Below are 26724 nucleotides of genomic sequence, written 5' to 3'. Positions count from 1 at the left end.
GTTTTAGGTAATTGTCAGTTTTGGGTTTTTATAAGCAATGTTGTATAAACATTCTGAGTACTTGAAATAACTCTGTGTAATTACTCCTTAGATTAATTACTAGAAGTAAAATTTCCAAAAATGCTTTCAAAATAGTATAGACAAGTAAAGCTTGCAGTAAAGGTAGACTGAGGGGCTAGTGAATCTGGGTGATGTTGAATTTGGGGAAGGGAGGATTAAAAAATTTACTTTTCTGCAGGGAGCCTGTGGCTCACGCCTGTAATCCTAGCTATTCAAGAGGCTAAGATCAAAGCCAGCCTGAGCAGGAAAGTCCATGAGACTCTTATCTCCAATTCACTACCACAAAACCAGAATTGGCCCTGTGGCTCAAGTGGTAGAGCACTCACCTTGAGGTGAAGAGCTGAGGGACAGCACCCCGGCTAGAGTTCAAGGCCCAGAGTTCAAACCCCACTACCGACCACCCCCCCCTAAAAAAATAATTTTTTCCCTCACCTCCTCCTCACTGATTAAATTTTACTAACTTGATATCAAATAAATTTGTAAATCCTGAATGTTAACTGACAACTTGATGAAGGGCCTGAAAGAAATAGATAACAAGGTGGTAGCCTGGCATTTGAAATATACATGAATCCACAGTGATTAATCCGTTATCAGATAATCAGTGAATCTTCTAGAAAGTGAGAGAAGCAGACCATATTTGTACTTCCTATCCCAGCTCACTTACTTGCTAACTGTGTTCTCAATACTTGGTACTCATGGTTTAGAATTGTTTCCTGTTAAGTCTAGAAACTCAGGATAGCTACTTTGTGTAAAAGTGTGAAAAATACTTCTAAATTCCCATTCTTTCATTTGCTAGCTTATCTGTTTCCAGTCTTATCTGAAAATGACAAGGGGAAATAAACCTATTTATAAGCCAAGTGCAGTAGTACATGCCTATAAACCCACATGCTGTTATCCCAGCTACTGAGACTGTTGCAAAGTTTATGATATAGTCTCTTGTACCTGCTGTTTTGTCAGATGGCAAATGTATGTAAGCCATAGAACCAGTAATTAAATGATATATTAATTGCACTGTTCTGTAAAGTTACTTTTAGTAGCAAAATTTCTTAGATTTGAGTTAAAAAATCATATATTTTCAGTATCCCAATACTGAGTATATATGAAAGGTGGATTTTGTGTGTGTGTTTTTGTTTTTGTTTTTATCTGGCATAAGAGCTTGAACTCAGGGCCTAAGTGCTGTTCCTAAGCTTTCATGCTGAAGGCTAGTGCTCTATTACTTTGAGGCACAGCTCCACTTCCTGTTTTCTTGTGGTTAATGGGAGATAAGAGTCCCACAGACTTTCCTGCCGAGGCTGGCTTTGAACCATGGTCCTCAGATCTCAGCCTCTTGAGCAGCTAGGATTACAGGCACCTGGCCGAAGGTATTTTATGCTAAGAAAGCTGTTTTTGTTTTTGCTTTGGGTCTGGTTGTGGGGCCTGAACTCTGGGCCTGGGCACTGTCCCTCAGCTCTTCAGCTCAAGGCAAGTGCTCTACCACTCCAGCCACTGCGCCACTTCTGACCTTTTTTTTTCTGCTTATGTGGTGCTGAGGAAGCGAACACAGGGCCTCATGTATGCAAGGCAAGCGCTCTACCACTGAGCCACCTTCCCAGCCCAAGAAAACTGTTGAATAACAGTAGGTCCATTTGTTTTTACAAACAAAAGAAATTTCTGCTTTTATCATTTCTTATTTGTGATTATTAGACAGGTAAACTATCTGTGCCATATCTTTACTTTTTGTTGTTGTTGGTTGTGGGGCTTCAACTCTGGGCCTGGGCTCTGTTCCTGAGCTCTTTAGCTCAAGGATAGCCCTCTACCACTTGAGCCACAGCACCACTTCTCATTTTCTGGTGGTTTATTGGAGATAAGAGTCTCACTGAGTTTCCTGCCCCGGCTTGCTTTGAACGGTGACACTCATGTTTCAGCCTCCTGAGTAGCTAGGATTATAGGCATGAGCCATGAGCCAGGGTGTCTTGTATATCTTTACTTCTTAAAGTTATGGAATGAGTCTTTAAAAAATATATTTTTAATAGAAAGAGAAGTAACTTATTACTGTTTGTGTAATGCCTGTTTCCCTTCCTTTTAGTGTTCTAATATCGTTCTATAATGCTGAAGATGAGTCAAACATTCTCTTACCCAAGCTGCCCACATTACCAAAAAAGTAAGTATCAGAGTTGTATTTCTTTGGACTTAATCTTGCAGGTTAATCTGCTTTAAATATTGGTACATACTTCTCTCATGAGTATCATTTTACCTTTGTCTCTCCTTTCTCTCATTATAGCAGCACCTCAAAAATATTTAGGTAAAATATACTTTTTTGTTGTTTTCAAATAAAATAATGTTTTTTTTTAGTTGAAAGAACATGGTTGAAAGATGACTCAATTTATTTTTATATTGTAGTGAGGAGAATTCTGATGAAATTATTAAACGCTTGGGAGATGTCAGGTAAATCTAATTTAAATAAGTCACTTTTCATATTGGAGGAACATTTCCAAATTTTCAGGAGCAAATCTTTTGTTATGTTATCTCATTGTAGACACGCTGTGTCTTCAAATAATAGATGTCACCGTCTTGCTGTTTTTACTGTGTGCTCGTTCTTTGTTTCGTGTGTTAGCAGTAATGCAGTATACTTGTTTTTAATAAGTAAAAGGGGATAGTACTAGAATTTTTAAAATTTCAATTTTAATTATCCAAGTTCTTCATTGTGTCATATCCATAATAAAACTGTTTTGTTATTGGCTGTATGTGAATACAATTATTAGTATGTTATGTTACTATAAATGCTTAATGTTAGCTATAAGAAATATATATTGTTCTTTGGAAACAAAAGAAATGGCCTGCTGTGATTGAATATTGAGAGTTGCTGTGTTTGCTTAGTGTATCAGTTTTCCCCACAGAGGAATTTTAGCACTCAGATTAGATTAAAGCAGTAACAATTGATATTTTGGCTAAAAAAACCACAGTCATCTAAAAGAGAGAAGAGGAACCAGCAGGAGGGAGAAAGGAAAAAGAGATGGTGAGGGAAGGTGAATATATATGTATGACAATACCAGCATGAAGCCCTACAGAAACTTAGGAAGGAATAGATAGGGAGGAAGGATAGTTAAGAAAGAGTAATATAGATTAGGAGTAAATTTGATCAAAGTGTATTATATTCATGTTGTAAATATCACAGTGTAACACTTTTGTACTATAAGTTCATGCTAATTATTTTTTAAAGATAGTGTAGAAATAAAATCCACAAATATAAAAAACACCCACAATCATCTGTGTTGTTCACTGGTTCTCTGCTTGTTACATTTTTTTATTAGATTAAATATTCTTGTCCTTGGAGGAAGCTCTGGATTTATTGAGCTTTATGCTTATGGGATGTTCAAAATTGCTCGAGTCACAGGAGTGAGTTTTTCTTTTAGGTTTCCTGTATTATTTCTCTTAAAATATAGTGGCTAGTTTACTTATGGAATAAGAATAACATAGTAAGTTTTATTTTTATTTTTTCAGTTTCAATTTGTTTTTAAATAATTAGAGGATTTTTTAAGCTAAAATAATGATATTACTATAGAGATGAGAAACTTTTGGTGGAATTACTCATGCTTTTTCCTTTAATGAAAAGATTGATCTGATCCACTTGACTGTGATTTAACTGGAGCCTAATGAAAGCTATCGGAAGCCACTCTTTGTTGAGTACTGAGTCTCCTACTACTGCTAAATCAGTCTTCTCCAGAGCCTTTTTCATCTCGCTCTCACAATTCCCCAAGGTGTAGAAAATATCATAGCCTTCAGGGAATTTGTTCATCAACCTTTGATGTGCAACTGTTGATGGGATTGGGATCAGAAGTTTTAATGTTTATAGGTCTTTGTGACTAGGAGGAGCCCTTTACCTGCTTTACCTACCTTTACCTGCTACATGAGTATAGCTGAAACCAGAAGTGTGTGTCACAGCTTTCTAAAGTTGTGTATAAATTGTTGCTTCCAGTATTACAAAGTGCACCCTAGCAGTGATACCACATGTATGAGGGTGTGTGATTATTTTGCAGATTGCTGGCACTTGTCTTGCATTGTGTCTATCAAGTGATTTGAAATCATTATCAGTGGTCGCAGAGGTTTCCACTGGTGATGCTTCAAAGGTTTCATACTTTCAGCTATGTAATTGTAGAGATTAAGAATATGTTTTAGTTTTTCAGTTGTTTTTTAGGGTGGTTGGTGCTGAGAGTTGACAGGACGTACGAGCATGCTGTCCACCACTGAGCTGGGTCCCCACCTCTGTGGGTTTGTATCTATATCTCACTGTATTCTAATGGGCAGCAAAATAAAACATCTCCGTGGAGTTTCTAAATTGTACATATTGAATGCTGTTGTAGTACTATTATTTTCCACATAAAAACAATGTTTTGATGATCTACAAATTGGTTCCTATAACAGAATTACTTGGTTTTGAGCATTTTCTTGGGACTCAGTTATTAGTAATAATAAGGGCTGATATTCATCATTTATTATATGCCAAACCCTTAGTGCCTTAAACACAACAACATATGGATAGGCACTGTTATTATACCTGAAGAAAGTACTGGACACATACAAAAGCTCATAATTGGAAAGTGATACTAGGCAGTCTGCATTCAGGTTCTGTGCCTTTTTTCTCCTTCTAATGAGAGGAAGGCTTGCTTTGTAATCCAGACTGGCCTAGAACTTCAGGTTCTCCTGCTTTAGCCTCCCAAGTGTTGGGATTACAGGTGTGCACCATTAGGCTCTAAACATGCTTTTTGTGTAAAACATTTAAGTATTGGTGAGGGCTCTTTTATTGTGTGTAGCATACATAATAAGATTAGGAAACTGTTTGGGCTCCTGTTATTTAGATTGTACCTTTGCTTTGCCAAGAAAACTTCCCCAGTGTTTCCTCTGAAAATCCTATATGTTTATCCTAAGTATGTGTGAATTTTCAAACAAAGTAGAACAAAAGGATAGAAGATGTGAGGACTGCTTAGTGTCTTCAATAGCATGCTGTTCAGTGTTCCAGAGCACCCTAGACATAGAATTCACAACAATGGTAGTACACATTTGTGTCTTAAGGCTGAGCAACTGTGATCACCAGGCTGTATTTGTGCTATAATAGAGCAGCTCTTTTTTTTCTGTGAAATTTGTAAAAGTTTTTTTTTTTGTTTTTTTTTTTTTTTTTTTTTTTTGTCCTGGGGCTTGAACTCAGGGCTTGGGCACTGTCCCTGAGCTTCTTTTGCTCAAGGCTGACATTCTACTACTTGAGCTACAGTGCCATTTTTGGCTTTTTCTGTTTATGTGGTACTGAGGAATCAAATCTAGGGCTTCATGCATGCTAAGCAAGCACTCTACAACTAAGCAACATTCCCAGCTAGTAATAGATTTTTTTTTAATGACAACTTCTGTGCGATACAACTGGTAAGGGATATTTTCTTTGTTTTTACCAGTAGTATTTTAATGCCTTTTGATGCCTTCCCTTGGTTCTGATGCCTCCAACTTGGTTATGTTTCAAAGGGGACAGAATTATGATTTGGTCTTCCTGATACTTAGTTACATCTTTGCTCCTCTTTAAGTTAGAGGATGCACACGTGTGCGCATGCACATGTGTGTGTATGTGTGTGTGTGTGTGTGTGTGTTTTACAGGAACAATTTATCTTTAAAAAAGTAAATACATCTGATTATGACTCAATTTATTCTTGTTTTTCAGCTTGAAACCAATCTGCTCTACTCCTTCTTACATGAAGTAACTCAGATGGCCAGGAAGTTTATTCACATTTCAGCTCTGTTGCAGGTATTTATTCATCACTTGCTTTCTAGTAGTATCTACTGTAACATTTGTAATTTTATTTTTTAAAACTGACGTCAGTTGGATGTCTATTCTGCTAATCTTACAATATTTATTAAAGCCAGAAAAAGTAATTTAATTAATCTACTCATCCAATCCTATCACCTCCAAATGAAAGGGAAAAAATAGTCAATCTTTTAAATGTTCCTGTTAATGTTACTTATACTTTATTGCAAATAAAATAGTCTTTTTATGATTTTAGGTTTTGATCATAACAAAGATACCCCAAATTAGTAGATAATTTTGTAGGTTAGCAGTTTGGACTAAACTCAGCCAGAAAGTTGTGGTGATCTGTACCTGGTATGGCTCATATCACCCAGCTTGATCATGCAAGCTGATATGTGTCCCTGGCTGAAGTGGCTTTGCCTCTGCCCTGCATCCCTCATCTTCTAGCCAGCTAGTCCTGTGCTGTTTCTAGGGTAGTGGCAGCAAAGGTTTCAAGAGTACACATTGAGGGATGGGAATGTGTCTCAGTGGTAGAATGCTTGCCTCACATGCATGAAACCCTGGGTTCGATTCCTCAGTACCATGTACACAAAAAAGGCTAGAACTGGAGCAGTGGCTTAAGTGGCAGAGTGATAGTCTTGAACAAAAGAAGCTCAGGGACAGTTGCCCAGGCCAAGTTCAAGCTCAGGACTAGCAAAAAATTAAATAAATAAGAGTGTAAGTTGAACTGTGGTTGGTGGGACACTTCTATAATCCAGCAATTGGGAGGCTCAGGCAAGAGTATTATAATATCAACTTGAGTTATATAGCAAGCTTGGGCTATATAACAAGATCCTGTCTCCCTCTCCGTCCCCTCAAAAAAAAGTGCAAGTCAAGATGTATAAACAACTTGAAAGCCCTGGCCTCAGCAGTGTTTTTTCTGCTATGTTCAGTTAGAGCAAGTTATAGGGCAGCCAGGTGCAAGGTGAGGAGAATAAGTCAGGATAGAAGAACTGTAAAGAATTCAGGCCATTTTTTTCATTATTGTTCTACCACAGCCATTAATTTACTTGATGGCAAATGTAACTAGGTGTCGAAATCTTTTAAGGGTCCTCTGACAGTTTAATAGTTGAACAAATTAACATTTTGACAGTGTAATAAAACACAGCTTAAATAATAAAATGTAAAAGATGTTTGTTTTACTAGGTATAGAAATGTTCTTTTGAAATGAAGGAAGGGGTAACACTGTGCAAAAAAGAAATGTACTCATTACCTTTCTTATGTAACTGTAACCCCTCTGTATATTACCTTTACAATAAAATTTAAGTATAAAAAAAGTTCCTTTCTAAAGTTCTAAGAATCATTGATTCTTTGGTAAAAATAGTTGTTACCAAACAGTTAGACCCTGGTGGCTTACACCTGTAATCCTAGCTACTTAAGAGGCTCAGATCTTAGGATCATGGTTCAAGGCCAGCCCAGGCAGTAAAGTCTATGAGACTTTTAGCTCCATTTAACCACCAGAAAATAGGAGGTAGCACTGTGGTTCAAGGTGGTAAGGAGCTAGCCTTGAGCAAAAGAGCTCAGGGACAGTCCCCAGACCACAAGTTCAAGCCCCACAATTGGAAAAAAAAAAAAAAGAAGTTACCAAAGGTTAGCTATGGTCTTCTCTTTTCCTTTGGCTTAACTAAGTTAATTAGGGTGGTTGAAAGTAAGTTCTGGATTTTTTGTGACCTTAAATAGCACATATTAGGTAGAATGTGGGTTTAAAATATTTTTTTCTTTTTGCTAATAGTATATAAATTTGTCACTGACATGTATGTGTGAAGTATGGGAAGAAATACTGATGCAGATGGATTCTCGTCTCACTAAGTTTGTGCAGGTAATGTAACTGATATTTCCTGTGGAAAGAGTTTAAAAGTCTATTTGCTTTATATGCTATATGAGAAAGGTCAGTTTAATTTATGAAATATTAAGACCATAATTTCTTCAGACAGCTTGGCCTAATGACTATTTTCACAGAAAATATTTGCAAAAAGGAGTCTATATTAGGTTTTGTTACTATAACAAAGTACCTGAACTTGGGTAATGTATACAGAAAAGAGGTTTATGTATCTTCCAGTTTTGTAGACTAGAAGTCCCAGATTGTGTGGCTCTGTTATTTTCTTCCTCTGGGAGATGGCATCTTGGCAGAGGGATCACTTTGTGATGCAGGAACCAGAAAGTGGAGAAGGGTGGTCTTGCTCTTTTAGAATAACTCACTCTGCAGGATCTAACCAGGTTCCTATGAGAACTACATTTTCTTCACATAGCAGCACCCTCAGTGACCTAACCACCTCCCAGTATGCCTTACCTCTTAAAGATTCCACTACCTCAGCAGCATCATAATACATGAACCGTTGGGGGACAAACCATATCAGATCCATAGCTGACTCTTCCACCATTGAAACAACTTAATGCAGTGGGTGTGCTTTGGGAATGAGGAAGCTATTGAAACAGCTGACTGGTTGTCTCCAGTCACTGAACCTCAGATATTTCCTGTATATAAGGGCTTGAGAGAAGACAGAGGAAAGAACAGTGAGTAGATGTACTTTATAAGCTGCAAAACATGTACCACATATTTCTTTTTATTTTATCTAGGAAAAGAACATAACCACATCAGTACAGGATGAATTTATGCACTTGCTGTTGTGGGGGAAGGCAAGGTAATAAACTCTTCCTTTTCCTCCCTTCTCCCCCGATTGGTTGTAGGGCTTGAACTCAGGGCCTATGTGCTGTCCTTAAGATCTTTTCGCTCTACCACTTTGAGCCACATCCCTGCTTCCAGTTTTTTGAGTGGTTAACTGGAAATAAGACTCTCACAGAGACTTCTCTGTTTGGGCTGTCTTTTTTTTTCTGTACTGGAGCCTGAACTCTGGGCCTAGGCTCTGTCCCTGAGCTCTTCAGCTCAAGGCTAGCACTCTACCACTTGAGCCACAGCGACACTTCAGGCCTTTTCTGCTTATGTAATGCTGAGGAATCCAACCCAGGGCCTCATGCATGCAAGGCAAGCACTCTACCACTGAGCCCAGCCCTGTCTGGGCTGTCTTTGAATCACAATCCTTAGATATCAACCTCCTGAGTAGCTAGGATTATAGGCATGAGCCACTGATGCCCTGTTTCACCTCTCTCTCCCCTTTTTAAATCAATTGATTTTAAAAGTAAATAAAAATGAATAATTCATTTGTCCAAATGAAATAGAAAATTCTGGTATAAAAAGAGTATTAGGAGTATAGATCTCCAGGTTTTTTGATACACCCTTTTGGGTTAATGTGATCATTTTGTACAGAAATTTTAGTTTTTATGTTGCCAAACTAAACTTTTTCTTTTTGGTATCTTAGAACTTTCCCCATCTTAAGCGCATGAAAAGGTTAATCTGTATTTACTTCTGGAATTATTTTTTATGGTTTTCATTTATTCCCTCCCGTGTTTCAGATGTGATTTCCATGGTGCTTTGTGGAAACCTCTGCCATCCTTTTCCTAAATGCTTACATTGGTACAATATGGCTTAGTGAGCATTGCCCTTTGCCTTACTAAGCCAAGTCCTTTTTAATATGCAGTGTATCCTCATGTGTACTTAAGTGTGTTAGGGTTATTTTTTTGTTTCTTTTTGTATACAAAAGAAAGTTGTATTTTTTTAAGAAAGTTTTATTTTTGTTGGGAGTAGTTTTACTTTGTTCCAAAATCTTGTTTTTTTCTTTGAAATCTATGATTTTAAGCAATGTGTACAGATTTTAGATGGAGAAATGACTAAAACATCCTTTTACATTGTAGTGCTGAACTTCAGCCCCTTTTGGTGAACCAGCTAACTGTAAAGGTGCTGTTAAAGTCATCATATTCCAGTATTCAGAAGTTGGTTATAAGTCATTTGCAGAGGTATAAAGATGATGGACATTGCTTTGGTCTTTCTGAAAATTTACCTTTATTGTCTGGCATTTTCTTCTGGAATCTTTCCTAGCTGAATTTTTTTTTTTTTTGTCAGTCATGGGGCTTGAACTTTGGGCCTGGGCACTGTCCCTCAGCTCTTCAGCTCAAGGAGAGTTTTCTACCACTTGAGCTACAGTGCCACTACCCTGAAAATTTTTTAATAATAATTTTTAGTGAGATTAAGTGATTATATAAATGTCACAAATTTCATAGTACTGTAGGATAGTGATATTTTGTTAAAATCACAAACACATTTTAACCTTTGCAAGGCAAATTGTCATTATCTTGGTCTATAAAGTTTGTGAATTCTATGAGCTTTGACAATATTTCTTCTGCTTTGGGTGATAAATATATTTCTTTCCTTTTGCTTAGTGTTAGCTGTTCCCTCTTTCCCTCTCATCCCTCCCTCCCTTGAGTTCTTTAGTTCATTTTCATCAATGCCCAGTGTAGCTGATGGGTTCCTCTGTTGTATTTTTTCACCTGTTTCCCTCTGATTCCATGCCCTCCTCCTAGCTTCCCTTAGATGTGTGCACATATATACCCCATATGAGGTCAAGAACATGGAGTCATTTAGAAATTATATGGCAGATTAAGTAGATGTCCTTTGTTTCTTGAGTCCTGTTTACTTTGTCGTATTTCCTTGCGTTTTGGATTTTAACATCCTCATATCAGGAAGAACATGTGCTATTTGTCTTTCTGCTCTTGTCTTACCTCACTCACACTGATTCATTTTAGTTCCATCCATTTCTCTGCATCTGGGTTGTTTCTATATCTTGGCTATTGATTGTGAATAGTGCCTAGCTGAAATTTTTGCATTGGCATTTGAAGGGGAATCTTGGCACACTCAAGGGTAAAGATTATTTCTGCTTCATGAAATAATTTTTCACTATCTTTTCACCAAGCAAGTCTCCCATCTGGATCCCCCCACTATACTATAAGGTATATTTTGAAATAGGGCATATATTCCTTTTTTTGTTCCACAGAGAAAATTGAGTATGTTGTATATTTTATCTTGTAAAACATATTGTGTATTTTTCATTCAACACCCTAGAATTTTGTTCTGAGTCTCATTTTACCAGGATGAAACTGAATTAGTTATATGGATGGCCCAAAGATAGTACATGGCAGAGCCACAATTCCTTTTAGTGTTCCAGGTCTCGTGTTGTTCCTATCCGTAGCTGCTTGAGTGACAGTTTTACAAGCGGATGCTGAATGTTCAGTTTAAATTTGTATACAGCCCGTTATGTAATGCCTTCTGCACTGGTCTTTCTATACTTTGTTCCACAAATGTCTGGTCTTTTTACTCTTCTTTTTCCTTTTCTTGCAATGCTCTGGGTCAAAACCAGGGTCTTGTATATGCTGGGCAAGGATTCTACTAGTGAGCTATATCCTCATCCCTGTAGAATGTGTATTCCTCAGTAAATCCAATAGAATACCTCTCACAGATGCTCCTGTTCCCTTCTTTTTGATCAGTCCCCATATTTTTTCACCAGTCCCCATATTAACTCATATTACACTTATACCCTTGTCCTATGCATTCCCCTCAAGGTATTTATGGCCATTGGGAAGATTACACTGTATGATTGTGTGGTTGAGACCTGTCTCCCCTGTTATGCTGTAATTTCTGTGGTCACAAGGACCTGATTCTTGTCAGCTTTCTGTCCCTAGCATCTAGCACAATGTCTGACACAAAGTTGGATCTCAAAAACTATTTGTTTAGTATCGGATAGATATGGGTGAACAAGATTGCCTACTGGCTCTCTTTAAAGTGCCAAGATTGGGGCTAAGGGGTAGCTTAGTGGTTGAGCACTTGCTAGCTTATGCAAGGCCCTAGCTTCATCCCTAGCATTGCGCCTCCCCTCAGATAGTGCCAGGACTGTGAAACACAATTTGTTCATATAAAATTTAATCGTATTGTCATGTATATTCATTTCAGTAGATGATAGCCAGATGATTGTGCTTATGTTTATAGAACTAGAGATACAATTTTTTTAATGGCAAGAAAATTAAATAGTTACCTTAAATTTTTATTTCTGAAAAATTGGAACTGTCTACCACTGCCTACCACCCTGACTAAGTAATGATACTATGTCTCCTGTGACTAAGTAATGATACTATGTCTCCTGTTGTGCTAGTGGCTCAGAGTCTTTATTGTATTATTTGAGTGAACTGAAAGGAATGGCTTCATGGAAGCAAAAATACAAACCCCTTGGACTGGATGCTATGGGAATTGAAGGTAGTGATTTAATTTCTCAACAGAATATATTAGGTATAGTTTACTTATTTAACAAGGACTATTTCTTTATATTTTTTATTTCCTTTTAGATGCTATTGATTGTGAATATTTACATTTGAAATTAATAAGAACCTTACACACATACCTGTAATCCCAGTGCTTGGTATGCTAAGGCAAAAGGATTGTAAGTTTATTTAATCATACAAAGAGTTTCAAGTCTATGAAATTTAACTTTGATTCAGTTTTTAATCTATTTATATTTGGCTAGTATGTCCAGTACAGTAAGATACAGTTTAGGAATACATTTTACTTTCTCTTTCTGTTGAGCTGTTTTTCTTTACTTTTCTTTCTTTCTTTTTTTTTTTTGGTGCCAGTCTCAGAACTTAAACTCAATTCCTGAGTGCTGTCCCTGAGCTTTTTTTCTCAAGGCTAGCATTCTACCATTTGCTCCATTTCTGGCTTTTGGTGATTAGTTGGAGTTTATGAATCTCCTGGATTTTCCTGTGTGGGCTGTCTTTGAACTGCAGGCCTCAGATCTCAGCCACCTGAGTGTCTAGGATGAGGCGTGAACCGCCACAGCACCAAGCTTCTCAGACTCTCTTGTCATTCCTGGCTGTTGGCTCTTTGAGCTTTCTGCACTTGGCTTCTCCTGGAGAACTTTGTCACTCACCAGTATTCAGTACTTCTGAAACTAGTTTTAAGTTGTTCTTTACTCTTTATTTTTCTAAGTTTATAATACATATGCTTCCTCCTGTTCACTGTCATTATGATTGGGCTCTAGAAAGTGAAAACCCCAGCACTTGCTCAGAAGACAAAGTGAGAGGAGAAATGACATTGCTTTTCCTGTGTTTTGGAATATTTTTGGAATTTACATTTGCTGAGAGCAAATATGATATACTAAGTTTTCTAGGATTACCTCTCACGATGAATAGAAAGTATTTAACTTCTTGATCCTCTTAAGTAGAAAAAATGTCACTACGAAGGGTTACAGATGGAGGAACAGAGCAGTGGGGGAGGGCTTTAGTGTGGTCTGGTTGTGTTAGGTAGGGGTGAAGGTATTAGTTAGGTAGAACACAGAAAACTTTGTTTTTCACTGGTGCTGCAAGAGAATGTTAGTTACCTTACTTGATAACATAGGAGTGCTGCAATCTTTGATTTCCTAGTAGGGTGATTGATACTGATCCACCTCTCAGTGATATTATGAAACATAAAAAAAAATACTTGTACTGCTGGGAATGTAGCTCACTGGCACACTGTTGTCTAGTATGCACAGGCTCCCGGTTCAGGTCTTAGGACCTCAAGGAAAATCAGTACAGGTATTATTTGCTTACTGTAATTATCACATAGAAGTAAACTTAAAGAGTTTATAAAAATTGAACTCATCTCTGTATTCAGAAAGTTCACCAAAATGAAAATGAGTTTGATTTATAATACTTAACGTTTTTTCATTTGTGTCAAATCCAAGAGAGTTCAATTTTTGAGACCTCATTTATTTGTTGGACTAAAAGATTAGTTTCATAAAATGATGTCCAGTGGTATCAGACATTGTGACATAACATAAGTTTATAGTAGTAACTTCCTCTTGGAGTCAGTTTTTTTTTTTTTTTTTACTGATTAGTAATTTTTTAACAAAAAATGTGGGAAAATTTTTTCCTCACTTACTTGCAGAGTTAGGAAAAGAATTCATATGTCACAGAATGCTGGGAAAGATTCAGTTTTTTGGAAACACAGTTACAACCAGATAGTATCATTTATTTGCTTAATTTTTGAAAGAATCGAGATGTGTTTTGTTTTTGATTGCCTTAATTTTAGGAATGTAATAATGTTTGGCTTGTAAAATCTGCTCTTCTAAGGGCTTAAATCCTGACAAGACAAAGAAGAACAGTAAGGTTTATTTTACTCTGTGACAGTTGAACAGTACTACATGAACTGCACATGACTTTTTTTTTCTGATTTGTTTATCTTTTCAGAGTTATAGACATTAGTATAAAGAATTTCAAGGCATTTTTCCAGTGGCTTTCTGTGGGTAAGTTAACTTTAACATTGTTGTTTTAACACTTTTGAAAACTGTGGAAATACATCTTAGATTTGAATTAGTCTGTTAAAATTTCAAATACTTATAAAATAGTATAATGAGCCTCCTTGTTTCCTTCTTTCACCCAGCTTCAACTGTTGTCCATCTATGGCAGTCCTATTTCACCTACTCCATGATTCCCCCATAGAAGTATTAAAGCTAATTTGTAACACCTGTGCCCCTTACACTCACTAGTACAGTGATCCCTTACCTATCTTGGGAGTTAAGTTCCAGACAACCCCGTGATAAGTGAAAATCCCATGCTCTATTGTGGTTCATTTATTGCTCTGGAAAGTAACTACCTGATAGGTGAGGGATCACTATTTCTGGTTTGTTTCGTTTTGTTTTTTAACCCTGGGATGCAATGAAGCTACAATACAGCGAGGGACAACTGCATTTCCTTAGGTTAAAATTTAATGTTTGAGCCCTTGCTATATATTGGGCACGGGTATAAGATTTTCAAAAAGCCCTTCAGTAGCTTGTGTTACATTTTACACTCTGTTCTTCAGTCTCTAGAGCTGTGTGGTCCATGGTGGTAACCACTAACTAGCCTGTGGCTGTTGAATTGATGGAAATCATCTAAAATTACACATTTAGTTATGTAGTCAGGCTAGCCTCTTTGAAGTTCCTAGGACTCACAGATGATCACTGACAGCACAGAACTGGGATCTTGCTATTACATTTTCATGGGCAGTGGTGCCCTTGCTAAGTGGTACACAGACTTCTTTAGGACTTTCTTTGTAATGCCACTACGTCTTTGCCATTGGGTAGGCAGTTTAATTAACAAATACCTGTTGACTTCACATGAGATGGTTTGATCACCACTCTGAGGTACTTGCATTTTTTTAGGCCCATTTATACTGCTATTTTTGTGAAGTATATTCTTTAAATAATGAAACAAACATTTCTCTCCAACATATGCAACATTTAGTTTTATGTCTCATATTTGTTAAAATTTAGAGTGAAATACAAGATAAATTCCTTTTGATATGCTAATACTGCAAAGTGTCCAAATGTTCAGTTCTAATATTACAAAAGCAGACTTTATGCTTATCACTCTACTATAGTTACTTTTGTTTAAAACCTGAATGTGATCTTAAGTTACTTGAATTCTTGGTTGGATATTTTTGTTTGTTTCCTTTTTTTCAACTATATGATTGATAGTTGGAATAGGGAACTGGAGTTTTTTCAGGCTAGCTTGTTGCAGATCTGAGTTTTAATTAGAATAAATTGCAATATTAAAAGTAGGACTTTAGAAATCCTTTCTCTGATGGGATTAGTGGTTTAGTTTTACTTATAATTATTGCGTGCTCTAACTAAGCATCAGCAGTAGAAGAGCAGTGAGTAACGGCTCAGTTCTTATCTCCAGAATGTGACACTGTTGTCACCCTGGCTTTGTCACTGACACAAGGTTATAACTTTGTTGTCTTTTTTTTTGTAAAATGTAATTTCCATGAAGGCATTTTTACTGCTCTGTCCCCAGCAGCATAATCAATAAGGTTTTGTTTGGGGTGAGGACCAACAATCCTGAATATATTTTAGATCCTGATTAAGTCAGATTTTAGTTCATACTAAATTGTTCAAAGAGAAAGTTTTTTGTAGTAAAAAGAAACTGTTCAAATGGAAAATTTAGTTCAGTAAACCTCATTTGGTCTTTGAGGTATATCTGTAATAAAAATTACATTTCAAGATAATTTTTAACTTTGTATTTCCAGCCATGTTGAGAATGACCGAAGACCATGTGCTTCCTGAGCTGAATAAGGTATGCACAGAAGTACTTATGGCCAGCCCTGTGTGTCAGCAGGTTCCATCTCAGTAGATTCAACCAACCACCAATGAAAAATATTCTGAAAATAATGCATCTGTTCCAAACATATGTACTTGTTTTTCTCTTTACTATTCCTTACACAATACAACAATAGTTATTTACATCGTATTAGGTGTTACAAGCACTCTAAATGGGATTTAAAGTGTACAGGAGGATGTGTTTTCTTATATAAAGATCTTGAGCACCTGAGGATTGTGTTATCTGTGGGGGTCTTAGAACCAATCTCTCAGATAACAGGGGACACCTGTGTAATTTCCTTACCTATTGTCCTGATTGAGCTCAGCCTTGCTCATGGTTTTGGTACTCTTACAGAGTTAGATAACAGGACGTTGGTCTTGTTATCTAAATAAATTTGAGTGGTTGCATAATATTTTCATCTCGCGGAATACTGTTACGGATATTTGAATTTACAATTTTCATGTTTGAATGAGGTTGTATAATTCTTACAACATAGCATCCTTATACTCTTTAACTGCCTTAAGTCTTTTTATTATTGTGAAAATATTGTACAGAGGGGGTTACAATTACATGGGCAAGATAATGAGTACACTTCTTATCAAGCATTGTAGCCTCCTCCTTTGTTTCCCCTTCCCATCCCCGCTCCCCCACTTAACCCTCCTCCCCCCCCCACCAAAGTTGTAAAGTTCGTTTTCGACATATGACTTGTACATCTCATTTTTTTTAGTCCAGTCGTGGGGCCTGAACTCTGGGCCTGGGCGCTGTCACTCAGCTCTTCAGCTCACGGCTAGCGCTCTACCACTTGAGCCACAGCGCCACTTCCAGCTTTTTTTTTTGCTTATGTGGTGCTGAGGAATCGAACCCAGGGCCTCATGCATGCAAGGCAAGCGCTCTACCACTGAGCCACTTTCCCAGCCCTTGTACATCTCATTGTAGCAATGGGTCCACCTGTATCCCTACTTAAATGATTTGTTTTTTTCCCTTCCCCTCCACAAATTATAACAACATCAAATACAGTGATAGCAGGGGTTATTCCGTGGGGGGGGGGGACATACAAATGAACAAAGAAATAATCTTATAAATGTGATAGGAACAATCGCATGAAAGAAAAAAAAAACATTTGAATACATATCTTAGGGTTCATTTCCCTAACATCAACTTATCTGACCTTTTTGGCTTGACTCAGACATATACTAAGTATTGAAAACAAGGGAAACCATGGGACCTATGTTTCTTTGGGCCTGGCTTCCTTCACTTAATATAATTTTTTCCAAACCTTTCCATTTCCTAACAAATGGGGAAATGTCATTCTTTCTGATGGAGGCATAGAATTCCATTGTGTATATATACCACATTTTCTTGATCCACTCCATCTACTAAGGGGCATTTGGGTTGGTTCTATATCTTATGCCTTAAGTCTTAAATGCATTTTTATTTTCCTTGAAATATAAGTACTTAAATGTTGTACCTAAGTTGAAGCCTGGAAATGAGCAGTTTCTTTCTGTGAGGATGTGGAAAGAAGCATTCCCTGAAAGCGAGCTTAGAGAACAGCCAGCCTCCTCCTTGCTCTCCACAGCCCACTCACCTGCACCCAGGCCCAAACTGTGGATTCAGGCAAATTATTGGGAAGCTTTCTTTTTACCGTGATTTGTTTTCTTTTTGCCCCTTTTTGTTAATAGATAACTCAGAAAGATATCACATTTGTTACTGAATTTCTTACTGAACATTTCAATGAGGAAAGAAATAGCTATTTTTACAATTAAGTCACTTTGAAAATAATCACAGCAAAGATGGTTCATGGTTAAAAAGTAATGAGCAATTACTTTTATAAAAAGACTAATTTTAAAAAGACTAAACATAAAGTCTATAAGTAGACTTCTGTCTGTATGTATCTTACAATCTGCAAAAAACTAAATGCAATGGATAGCTGTTTTATAAAATACATATTGAGTTTGTTAATTTTAAGATTATTTTCTTAATATTTTGAGCTTTTAGAAATAAACTATGTTTGTTCTTTCTAGGCTCCAGACTTTTCTAATCGAAAAAGAAAATACTTTAATGTTGAAAAAGTTGGTCAGGTATGGGCTTTCTATTGAACTTGGTTTGATTTTTAAGAACGAATTTTAAGACTTTGTACTGTTAATTCATATTATCTAAATTTTATGGAAAATAATACAATGCCAGTATAACTGGCATTGTTGTTTATTTTCTCAGCTGTCTTTGATGTACAGCTTAATAGAAGACAGCTAATTTTAATGTCTACCTATGTGTTTATTCTGTTTTAATATGCTAATTTGCTTAATGTATATAAGGAAAATCTAACTTCAAGCAGGTGTGTGTCCTTGGAAAGGAGAAAGTACTGAACTAGTTTTGTCCTTTAACTGAGGATATTCTTTAATATTATACAAAATCCTTCCAAGTGTTGGTCTCTTGGAAGTTTTTAATGTGGAATCTAAAATTGTGTTTAGTAGACACTTCATACTCAGTTTCATTAAAAATCTCTCCATCTTCCTTGCACTTTGAAAGGCACTTTTACTCATGCTTGTTTTCATAGCATCATAACTTGGTCTTTTTAGAAATATTGGTTCTGTGGCTTTTACAGATCTTTTTAAGTACTGACGCCTTCCATTATACATTATAAATATGTGACTTCAGTCTACTCTAATCAGTCTTTAGTTACTGTGAAGCTGTCAGGCACTCAGTAACAGATGCAGGTGCCAACATTTTGAGTTTTGCTTAAAAGTTGCTTTTTTTTTTTGAGACAGGGTCTTGCTCTATAGGCCTTAAACTTGTGATATTCCTGCCTCATCCTCTTCTAAGTGCTGGAATTACAGGCCTTTAGAACCAAGTTTAGCTGAAATGTTATTTGCAATAAATATTTTAGGTTGTTTTGTTCAAAGTCACTTTATTTTCAAAAAAATACCTGCCAAAAGTAAGAGTTTGAGGGGGTAGAGGGATGGATGAGTATGCATGTTCAAAGGGGTAACATTGACCAAGACATATTTGTCCATAAGCTGAACCATGGCAACTCCTTGTACATCTATTTAATAAAATAAATAAAAATTTTAAAATTAAAAAATACCTCACAAACATCTAAGTATGAAGAACCAGTTTGTCCCCTAGTCTTTTGTTTCTAAGTAAAAATGGAATGTCATTTTTAAAATATTTATTTATTTATTATTGTGAAAATACTGTACAGAGAGGTTACAATTACATGGGCAAGATAATGAGTACGTTTCTTATCAAGCATTGTAGCCTCCTCCTTAGTTTCCCCTTCCCATCCCTTCCCATCCTCCCCCTTGGAATGTCATTTTTTATAAAATGTCTGCCTTTACAACTGAAACAAGACAGTTTCAGTTTTTCTTCAAGACAACTTTGCATGCTTTGATGTGTTGTAAAATCACCCGTGTGCCTCCTAACTCTGACTCAAAAAACGTTAAAAGATCTGCCATCAAGACTTGAGAATTAACAATTTAATAGTTCTATCAGGATAAATGAAACTGAATATGTGACAAAGAACACAAGAATTTGGTCTACTAGGTGAGGGGTGCAGGTACTGGCTGTTCTTTCTTCCACACCTTCAGTGCAAATGTTGACACCGTGAAAGGGCAAGTGACACCTTGGCACTAAAGCTGGCATTAACCTTGTAGTCAATGGAAGCATGCTGAGCACTCTCAGGGATGGGGCTACACTGTGAGAACTGCCCTTGTGGAGCATACTGTCAGTTGGTACTTGTAAAACTAAAATATAGCCCTGATAGGTAAGGTTAAAATATATCTTGAAAATGAACCACAAAATGTAAACTCTGGTTTCTACATTTACTATACTCTGACCATTTAAGTCATTTTCATGTTGTCTAGAATTTGTCACCTCACTTAGAAAAATAATGTACCTTCAGAGAACCTGGCAGTACAACAAGATAACTTAGTAACTAGAATAATGTTAAATACATATTAGAGCCTGAATCATTGCTTAACTGAAAAAAATTTAAACTATTTTTAGTATTTGAAAGATGAAGATGATGGCCTTGTGTCACCCCCTAACACGGAAGGAAACCAGTGGTATGACTTCCTCCAAAACAGCAGCCATCTTAAAGGTACTTTATGAACCAAGCAGATGTTGGCCATGTTTATACATATTTGAGATTAAAGAGTAACCTCAAAATTTGTCTAATTTCTTCAGGCTTACTTGGCATGTCCATTTTATTTGATTAGAGAACAGCATTTTAACAAGTAGAGTATGATGTCACCATGATAGATAGAAAACACCCTGAAATTAACTGTGCTGTGGTACATTAACTATGCTGACACTAAAATTATTTTTTCCCTCCTGACACCAGCCAGTTATGATACCAGCTGAAGGTCCTGCAATGCAATTCATTGCAATTATGACACTGAGCACCCACAATGATCATTAGCCTCCAGAGGGAGGAAGGCTCAGTCTGCTAGACTCCTCACATCACATCAGTCCCAAGAGCTAGGTTCCCTTACCCACACCTCTGTGGGACTTGACTATGGGACATATGTCCCAACTTTCTCCCTTAAGTTGGCATAGCTTCCAGACTGGTGTACAATGCTCAGGAACACATTCAGCTTTCCTTTCCAGACTGTTTGTAATAAAAATTTAACTTGGGCATAGCCCAGTGGAAAACATCATTCAGGGTTTGATATGGAGGAAGAGGCCACAGCTTTTAGATCCTCCCAGCACTCAACATGTTCATCAACCAGGGAGCCATCCAAACCTCCCCAGTGTCTTTTTTTTTAATTATTAAGAAGGTTAGTAAAGAAGGGTTATGGTGGGCTGGGAAGTTGGCTCAGTGGTAGAGGGCTTGCCTTGCATGCATCAAGTCCTGGGTTTCATTCCTCAGGACCACATAAGCAGAAAAAGCTGGAAGTGGCTCTGTGGCTCAAGTGGTAGGGTGCTAGCCTTGAGCTGAAGAGCTGAGGGACAGCTCCTAGGCACAGAGTTCAGGCCCCAGGACCAGAAAAAAAGAAAAAGAAAAAGAAAAGAAAAGTTATGGTTACGTAAGGCAGGTAAAGATTACATTTCTTTTTTTGACAATGTCACCCTTTCCCTTGCTCTCTCCCAGTTTGTCTTGGGTTTTTGATGGAGGCTTCATTATAATGATTTAGTCACTGGGGTAGAATTCAACCCCAAGCCCCGATTCCTTTCCTGCAGTCTGGCAGATGGAGCTGAAACTTATAAGCTTCTGGTTAAGGCATAGACTTTCCACGCCACCCAACCCTGAGGCTTTGCAGGAACCTGCCAGAGTGGCCACATTAAAATTGGCCATCATGGGCTGGGAAGATGGCTCAGTGGTAGAGCGCTTGCCTTGCATGCCTGAGGCCCTGGGTTCGATTCCTCAGTACCACATAAGCAAAATGAAAAAAGCCGGAAGTGGAGCTGTGACTCAAGTGGTAGAGCTCTAGCCTTGAGCTGAAGAGCTGAGGGACAGCGCTCAGGCCCAGAGTTCAGGCCCCACAACCGGACCCCCCCCAAAAAAATTAAAATTGGCCATCACATTTACTACTCAGGATATCTGGGTTTCAGGAGCTGAGTTTTGGGAACTGGCGACAAAGGCAACATGTTTTTCTGTAATTACCTAGTATGTCACCTCTTGAACCTTAAAGTGCTGAAATGATTATTTTTTTTTACCTAACACAGCTGGTAAGGGAAGTGCTGAGTGTGGGAGAGACAGTCTCAGAGCCATTTGAGCTGGTGGGCCTGAGTCACAGCTTGATTCACAGCTCTTTTCATCCCAGGCAGTTCCAGAGGCCCAGTAGGCCTCTTTGTTTTTTTTCCTTTTAAGTTGGAGAATAAGATGAGTTCTTATGGATATTGTAATACTGTATAAAAAAGCCATTTTAAAATAAAAAGCATACTGAATACAACAGCAAAAAAGAAACAAAGCTAGCAGTGGCAGAGTATCCTGGACTGCTGCTGCTATCACATTGTGGCAGAGTTGAGAAGAAAGAACAGGTTTCAGTACATAGCTTATGGTTTCCAATGCCTTCCATTTTTCTAATAGCCAATAGCATTTTACTGTTGGGCTTTGGTGTAGGACTAAGCATGAGAAGGACCAAGCGAATGTAGTTGTATTAAGTGGACTGGATTGAAGGGAGATTCTGGTCATTTATTTTAACAAGGTATGTCGAAAGTATAATGAGAATTCCACCATGAAAAAGTATGGACTATAGTAATCAAAACAGCTTGGTATTGGCATAAGAACAGACCTCAGGACCAATGGAATAGAATTGAAAACCCAGAAATGAACCTACAGACCTATAGCCATCTAATCTTCAATAAGGGAGCTAAAACAATAGAATGGAAGAAAGACAGCCTCTTCAGTAAATGGTGCTGGCAAAATTGGTTAACTACATGCAGAAAACTAAAGCTAGATCCTTATATATCACCCTGCACCAGAATCAACTCCAAATGGATCAAAGACCTTGAACTCAAAGCAGACACTCTGAAAACATTACAGGATGGAATAGGAGAAACCCTAGGTCTCCTTGGCTCAGGCCGAAATTTTCTGAATAGAGACCCGGAAGCACAACAAATCAAAGAAAGGTTGGACAAATGGGATTGCATAAGGTTGCAGAGCTTCTGCAGGGCAAATGACATAGCTAGCAAGATCAATAGAAAGCCCACGGATTGGGAGAAGATCTTTACTAGCCATACAACGGACAAGGGTCTCATATCTAAAATATACTTGGAACTCAAAAAATTAAACCACCCAACAACAAATTCCTCAAAGAAACAACTGCCCAATAAATAAGTGGGCGAAAGACTTAAAGAGAAGCTTCTCTGAAGAAGAAAGAAGGATGGCCAATAGACACATGAAGAAATGTTCAACATCCCTAGCCATAAAAGAAATGCAAATCAAAACAACATTGAGATATCACCTCACTCCAGTTAGAACAGCAAAAATCAAGAACTCTAACAACAACAGATGCTGGAGGGGATGGGGACAGAAAGGAACCTTACTTCATTGTTGGTGGAAATGTAAACTTGTTCAACCACTTTGGAAAGCAGTATGGAGGTTCCTCAAAAGACTTCACATAGATCTCCCCTATGATCCAGCAATCCCACTTTTGGGCATTTACCCAAATGTTTACAAACAAGACCACACTAAAGCTACCAGCACAACTATGTTTATTGCAGCATTATTTACCATAGCTAAGATATGGAACCAACCCAGATGCCCCTCAGTAGATGAATGGATCAAGAAAATGTGGTATATATACACAATGGAATTCTATGCCTCCATCAGAAAGAATGACATTTCCCCATTTGTTAGGAAATGGAAAGGTTTGGAAAAAATTATATTAAGTGAAGTAAGCCAGGCCCAAAGAAACATAGGTCCCATGGTTTCCCTTATTTGCAATATCTAGTATAGGTATGAGTCAAGCGGAAAAGGTCAGATAATATGATGTTAGGAAAATGAACCCTTAAATATGTATTTTAATGTTTTCGTTTCTTTCATGCATGTGTTTCTAATGCATTTATAAGATTATTTCTTTGTTGCTTTGTATGTTCCTCCCCCACAGTGTAACCCCCGCTTTCACTATATTTGATGTCAGTATAACATGTGGAGGAGATGGGGACAAACAAGTCGTTTAAGGATTCAGGTGGACCTGTTGCAACAATGAGAAGTACAAAATGTCATGTCAAAACCAGCTTTACAATGTCGGTGTGGGGGGGGAGGGGGTATGATTGGGTCGGGGGGAGGGGGTGGCTGGGAAGGGAGGTGAAGGGTAAACAAAGGAGGAGGCTGCAATGCTTGGTAAGAAATGTATGCATTATCCTGCCCATGTAATTGTAAACCTTCTGTACAGTATGTTCTCAAATAAAATAAAATAAAATTTTAAATTTAAAAATAAAAAATAAAAAAAAATAAAAAAAGAAAAAGTATGGACTGCCTCTGACAATGGATTATTTTCTCCTAATCATTGGTTTGCTATAGTTTTTGTTTTGTTTCTGTTTTTGTCTGAAACCAGAAAGCCCTTTGCTGTTTCCTTATTATGCTCGAAAATCATTGCATTTTGTGAAAAGGCAAATGGAAACCATTATTGATCAGTGTTTGCAAATGACAGCAGTAAGTTGGGAAGAAATGCATGTCTTCGTGTGGGAACAAGAGTATAGTATGTCTCGTCTATGTAAATGAACATATATATTAGGATAAATTGTAAAAATGCTGATATTCAACTCGTTTTGATTGTCAAAATTGGCAGTTTCTTATGGCTTGGTTATATCCATAGTTAATTCCTTATATAAATTTATTTTACTTTATGTATTTTTAAAATTATTATAAGGTAGGCACTTATGGCTCATGCCTGTAATCCTAGCTTCTCAGGAGACTGAGATCTGAGGATCGAGTTCAAAGCCAGCTAGGGCAGGAAAGGCCATGAGGCTTATCTCCAATAAACCACTTAGAAAACCAGAAGTGGCACTGTGGCTCAAGTGGTAGAGCACTAGTCTTGAGCTGAAGAGTTGAGGGACAGAGTGCCCAGTCTTGAGCTGAAGAGCTGAGGGACAGAGTGCCCAGGCCCAGAGTTCAAGCCCCTCCACCGACAAAAAAAAAAAAAAAATTATTGTAAAGGTGATGTACAGAGAGGTTACAATTACATAGGTCAGGTACTGAATACTGTACATTTCTTTTTCAACAATGTAACCCCCTCCCTCATTTTCTGCTCACATAAATTTAAAAATTATCGTCTTAGTAAAGTATCTTTAGTGTTTTATTTGCCCCCCCAGATCAATCTCAATACAGTCTTAGTCCCAGAGCTGGTGTGTCTTGTCAGTGACTGATGTCATGAGACCAGAGGGAGGGAGTGGTCTTTTAGCACAGGCCAAGCAGGCTCCTCACCACTAGCTGCTCCCCTTCTCTCTAATGATGTTTCCAAATCTTGCTTTTCTGTAGGATGAAATTGGAAAATCAATGAATCAAGCCATCTGTATTCCATTATATAGAGATGCTAGAAGGTTATCTTCTTTACCTGTTAGGTAGTATAATTTAGCAGCAAGTTTGAATTTTTCTCTTTTTTTTTTTTTTTTGCTTTTGTTTTAGTGAGGACTCTGCGCGCAGATTGTTCACATTTCCTTTTCTGTGTGTGTCTCCTCGTCTTGTGTAAACAGTAGTTTTTGTTCTAAACTTAAATAGCTAAATACATTACTTTTCTTTCCTTAGGTGGAATAATAAAAGTTCAAATCTACAGTACCTTCTTTTTACTATTTTAGAAGACTCACTGTATAAAATGTGTATCTTAAGATTAAGGCATACTGATATTTCCCAGTGAGTATTCCTTTGAAGTTTGAACCGAAGAGATGAGAGCTTAATATTTGTAATAATAATAAGCCATTCAGCTTCCCTCCAGCATTTCGGGTTTCAGCGAAGCTGCCTCATGACTTTAGGTTTGCATTCAGTATTCTCAGTTCTCACATCTGGGAGATGGTAATGCTGAATTGAGAAGCTATTTGATCCCTTCTTGTTCTAGAGTTTTAACTTTTATATTAGTATATAGCCTCGTATATAAGTTTTTTTTTAAAAATAGGTTTAGGAAAATGACAGCAGACCTGTGTTATATCTAAGAACACTTAGTGATTCAAAACTGTGTTAGTAAGTACTTTATAGAAAGGCTTTTTTAAATTTTAGGTTAATTATCTTTCATCAAATAAGAGCTCTTGCCCACAGAGACTTTTTGAGATTCCAAAGTAAACATTCTGAAAATCAAATGATATTCAGGGTTCCATTAGCATTTTAAATCGTTTTAAGTCTCACTATGAAGGTACTAGTTTATTTTTGTGTGCCACTCTGGGGTATGAATTTAGGCTCTGGGCATTGTCCCTCAGCTTTTGTGCTCAAGGCTATTGTTTTCCCACTTGAACCACAATTCCACTTTTGACTTTTTGGTGGTTAATTGAAGATAGGAGTCTCCTGGATCCCTGCCCAGGCTAGCTTCAAATGATGATCTTCAGATCTCAGCGCTGAGTAGCTGGGATTACTGACATGAGCCACCAGCACATAGCTAAAGGGATTTCTTTTTTCATTGTCAAGAGGGGTTACAGTTAATAAGTAAGATAATAGGTACATTTCTTGTCTAACTTGTTACCCCCTGCCTCATTTTTGTCCTTTCCCTCCCCTCCCTAATCCTCCCACTTGCCAAATTGTACAGATCATTTCCAACATATTGACTTGTGAATATGGCTATTGTATTGGATCCCCCTTGTCCTTTGTCTCACGATTCTGTTCTCCTTTCCCTTCCCTAATTCAGATAAATGTATGTATAATACCAGGGTACCAAAATCAAATACAGTGACAATAGGGGATAAACCGCAGGGGGAAGAACACACCAAAGAAACAAAAAGTACATAGTACATTAAAAACAACAGGGCTGGGAAGGTGGCTCAGTGGTAGAGTGCTTGCGTTTCATGCCTGAGGCCCTGGGTTCGATTCCTCAGCACCACATAAGCAAAAAGAAAAAAGCCAGAAGTGGCGTTGTGCCTCAAGTGGTAGAGCACTAGCCTTGAGCTGAAGAGGTGAGGGACAGCGCCCAAGCCTAGAGTTCAGGCCCCATGAACGGAACCAAAAAACAAAACAAAACAAAAACAACAATAACAAAGAAAAACCTCATGTTTCCATGTCTTGGAGTTCATTTCACTTAGCATCATCTTATATGGTCATATGTACATAGCTCTTGAGCTATTTTTCTCATCTGTTAAAATTATCCTAGAAGTATACTAATTATTGAAAATAAGGGAAACAATGGGACCTATTTTGGGGGGGTGTCTGGCTTCACTTGATAGGATTTTTTCCCAGTCTTTCCATTTCCTTACAAATGGGGCAGTGTCATTCTTTCTGA

The 26724-nt window shown here is 37.5% G+C and overlaps 1 protein-coding gene across 1 annotated transcript in view; it reads left to right on the top strand.

The window, feature by feature from the left end:
* Positions 1–26724, top strand: part of LOC138819963 (anaphase-promoting complex subunit 4-like) — a 47454-nt gene that overhangs the window by 16592 nt on the left and 4138 nt on the right. Inside the window, 20 exon segments of the mRNA XM_070011552.1 lie at positions 2126–2199; positions 2314–2341; positions 2440–2484; positions 3351–3435; positions 4077–4208; positions 5741–5824; positions 7596–7682; positions 8441–8505; positions 9614–9715; positions 11902–12035; positions 13565–13589; positions 13973–14028; positions 15792–15838; positions 17542–17625; positions 17884–17940; positions 19865–19958; positions 23863–23960; positions 24786–24847; positions 24933–24971; positions 25053–25157. Coding sequence (XP_069867653.1) covers positions 2126–2199; positions 2314–2341; positions 2440–2484; positions 3351–3435; positions 4077–4208; positions 5741–5824; positions 7596–7682; positions 8441–8505; positions 9614–9715; positions 11902–12035; positions 13565–13589; positions 13973–14028; positions 15792–15838; positions 17542–17625; positions 17884–17940; positions 19865–19958; positions 23863–23960; positions 24786–24847; positions 24933–24971; positions 25053–25157 — 1503 coding nt within the window.

Source organism: Dipodomys merriami, unplaced genomic scaffold (assembly GCF_024711535.1).
Source record: "Dipodomys merriami isolate MVZ:Mamm:240054 unplaced genomic scaffold, mDipMer1.0.p SCAF_839, whole genome shotgun sequence".
Lineage (NCBI taxonomy): Eukaryota > Metazoa > Chordata > Mammalia > Rodentia > Heteromyidae > Dipodomys > Dipodomys merriami.
This window is presented reverse-complemented; position numbering and strand designations above follow the sequence as displayed.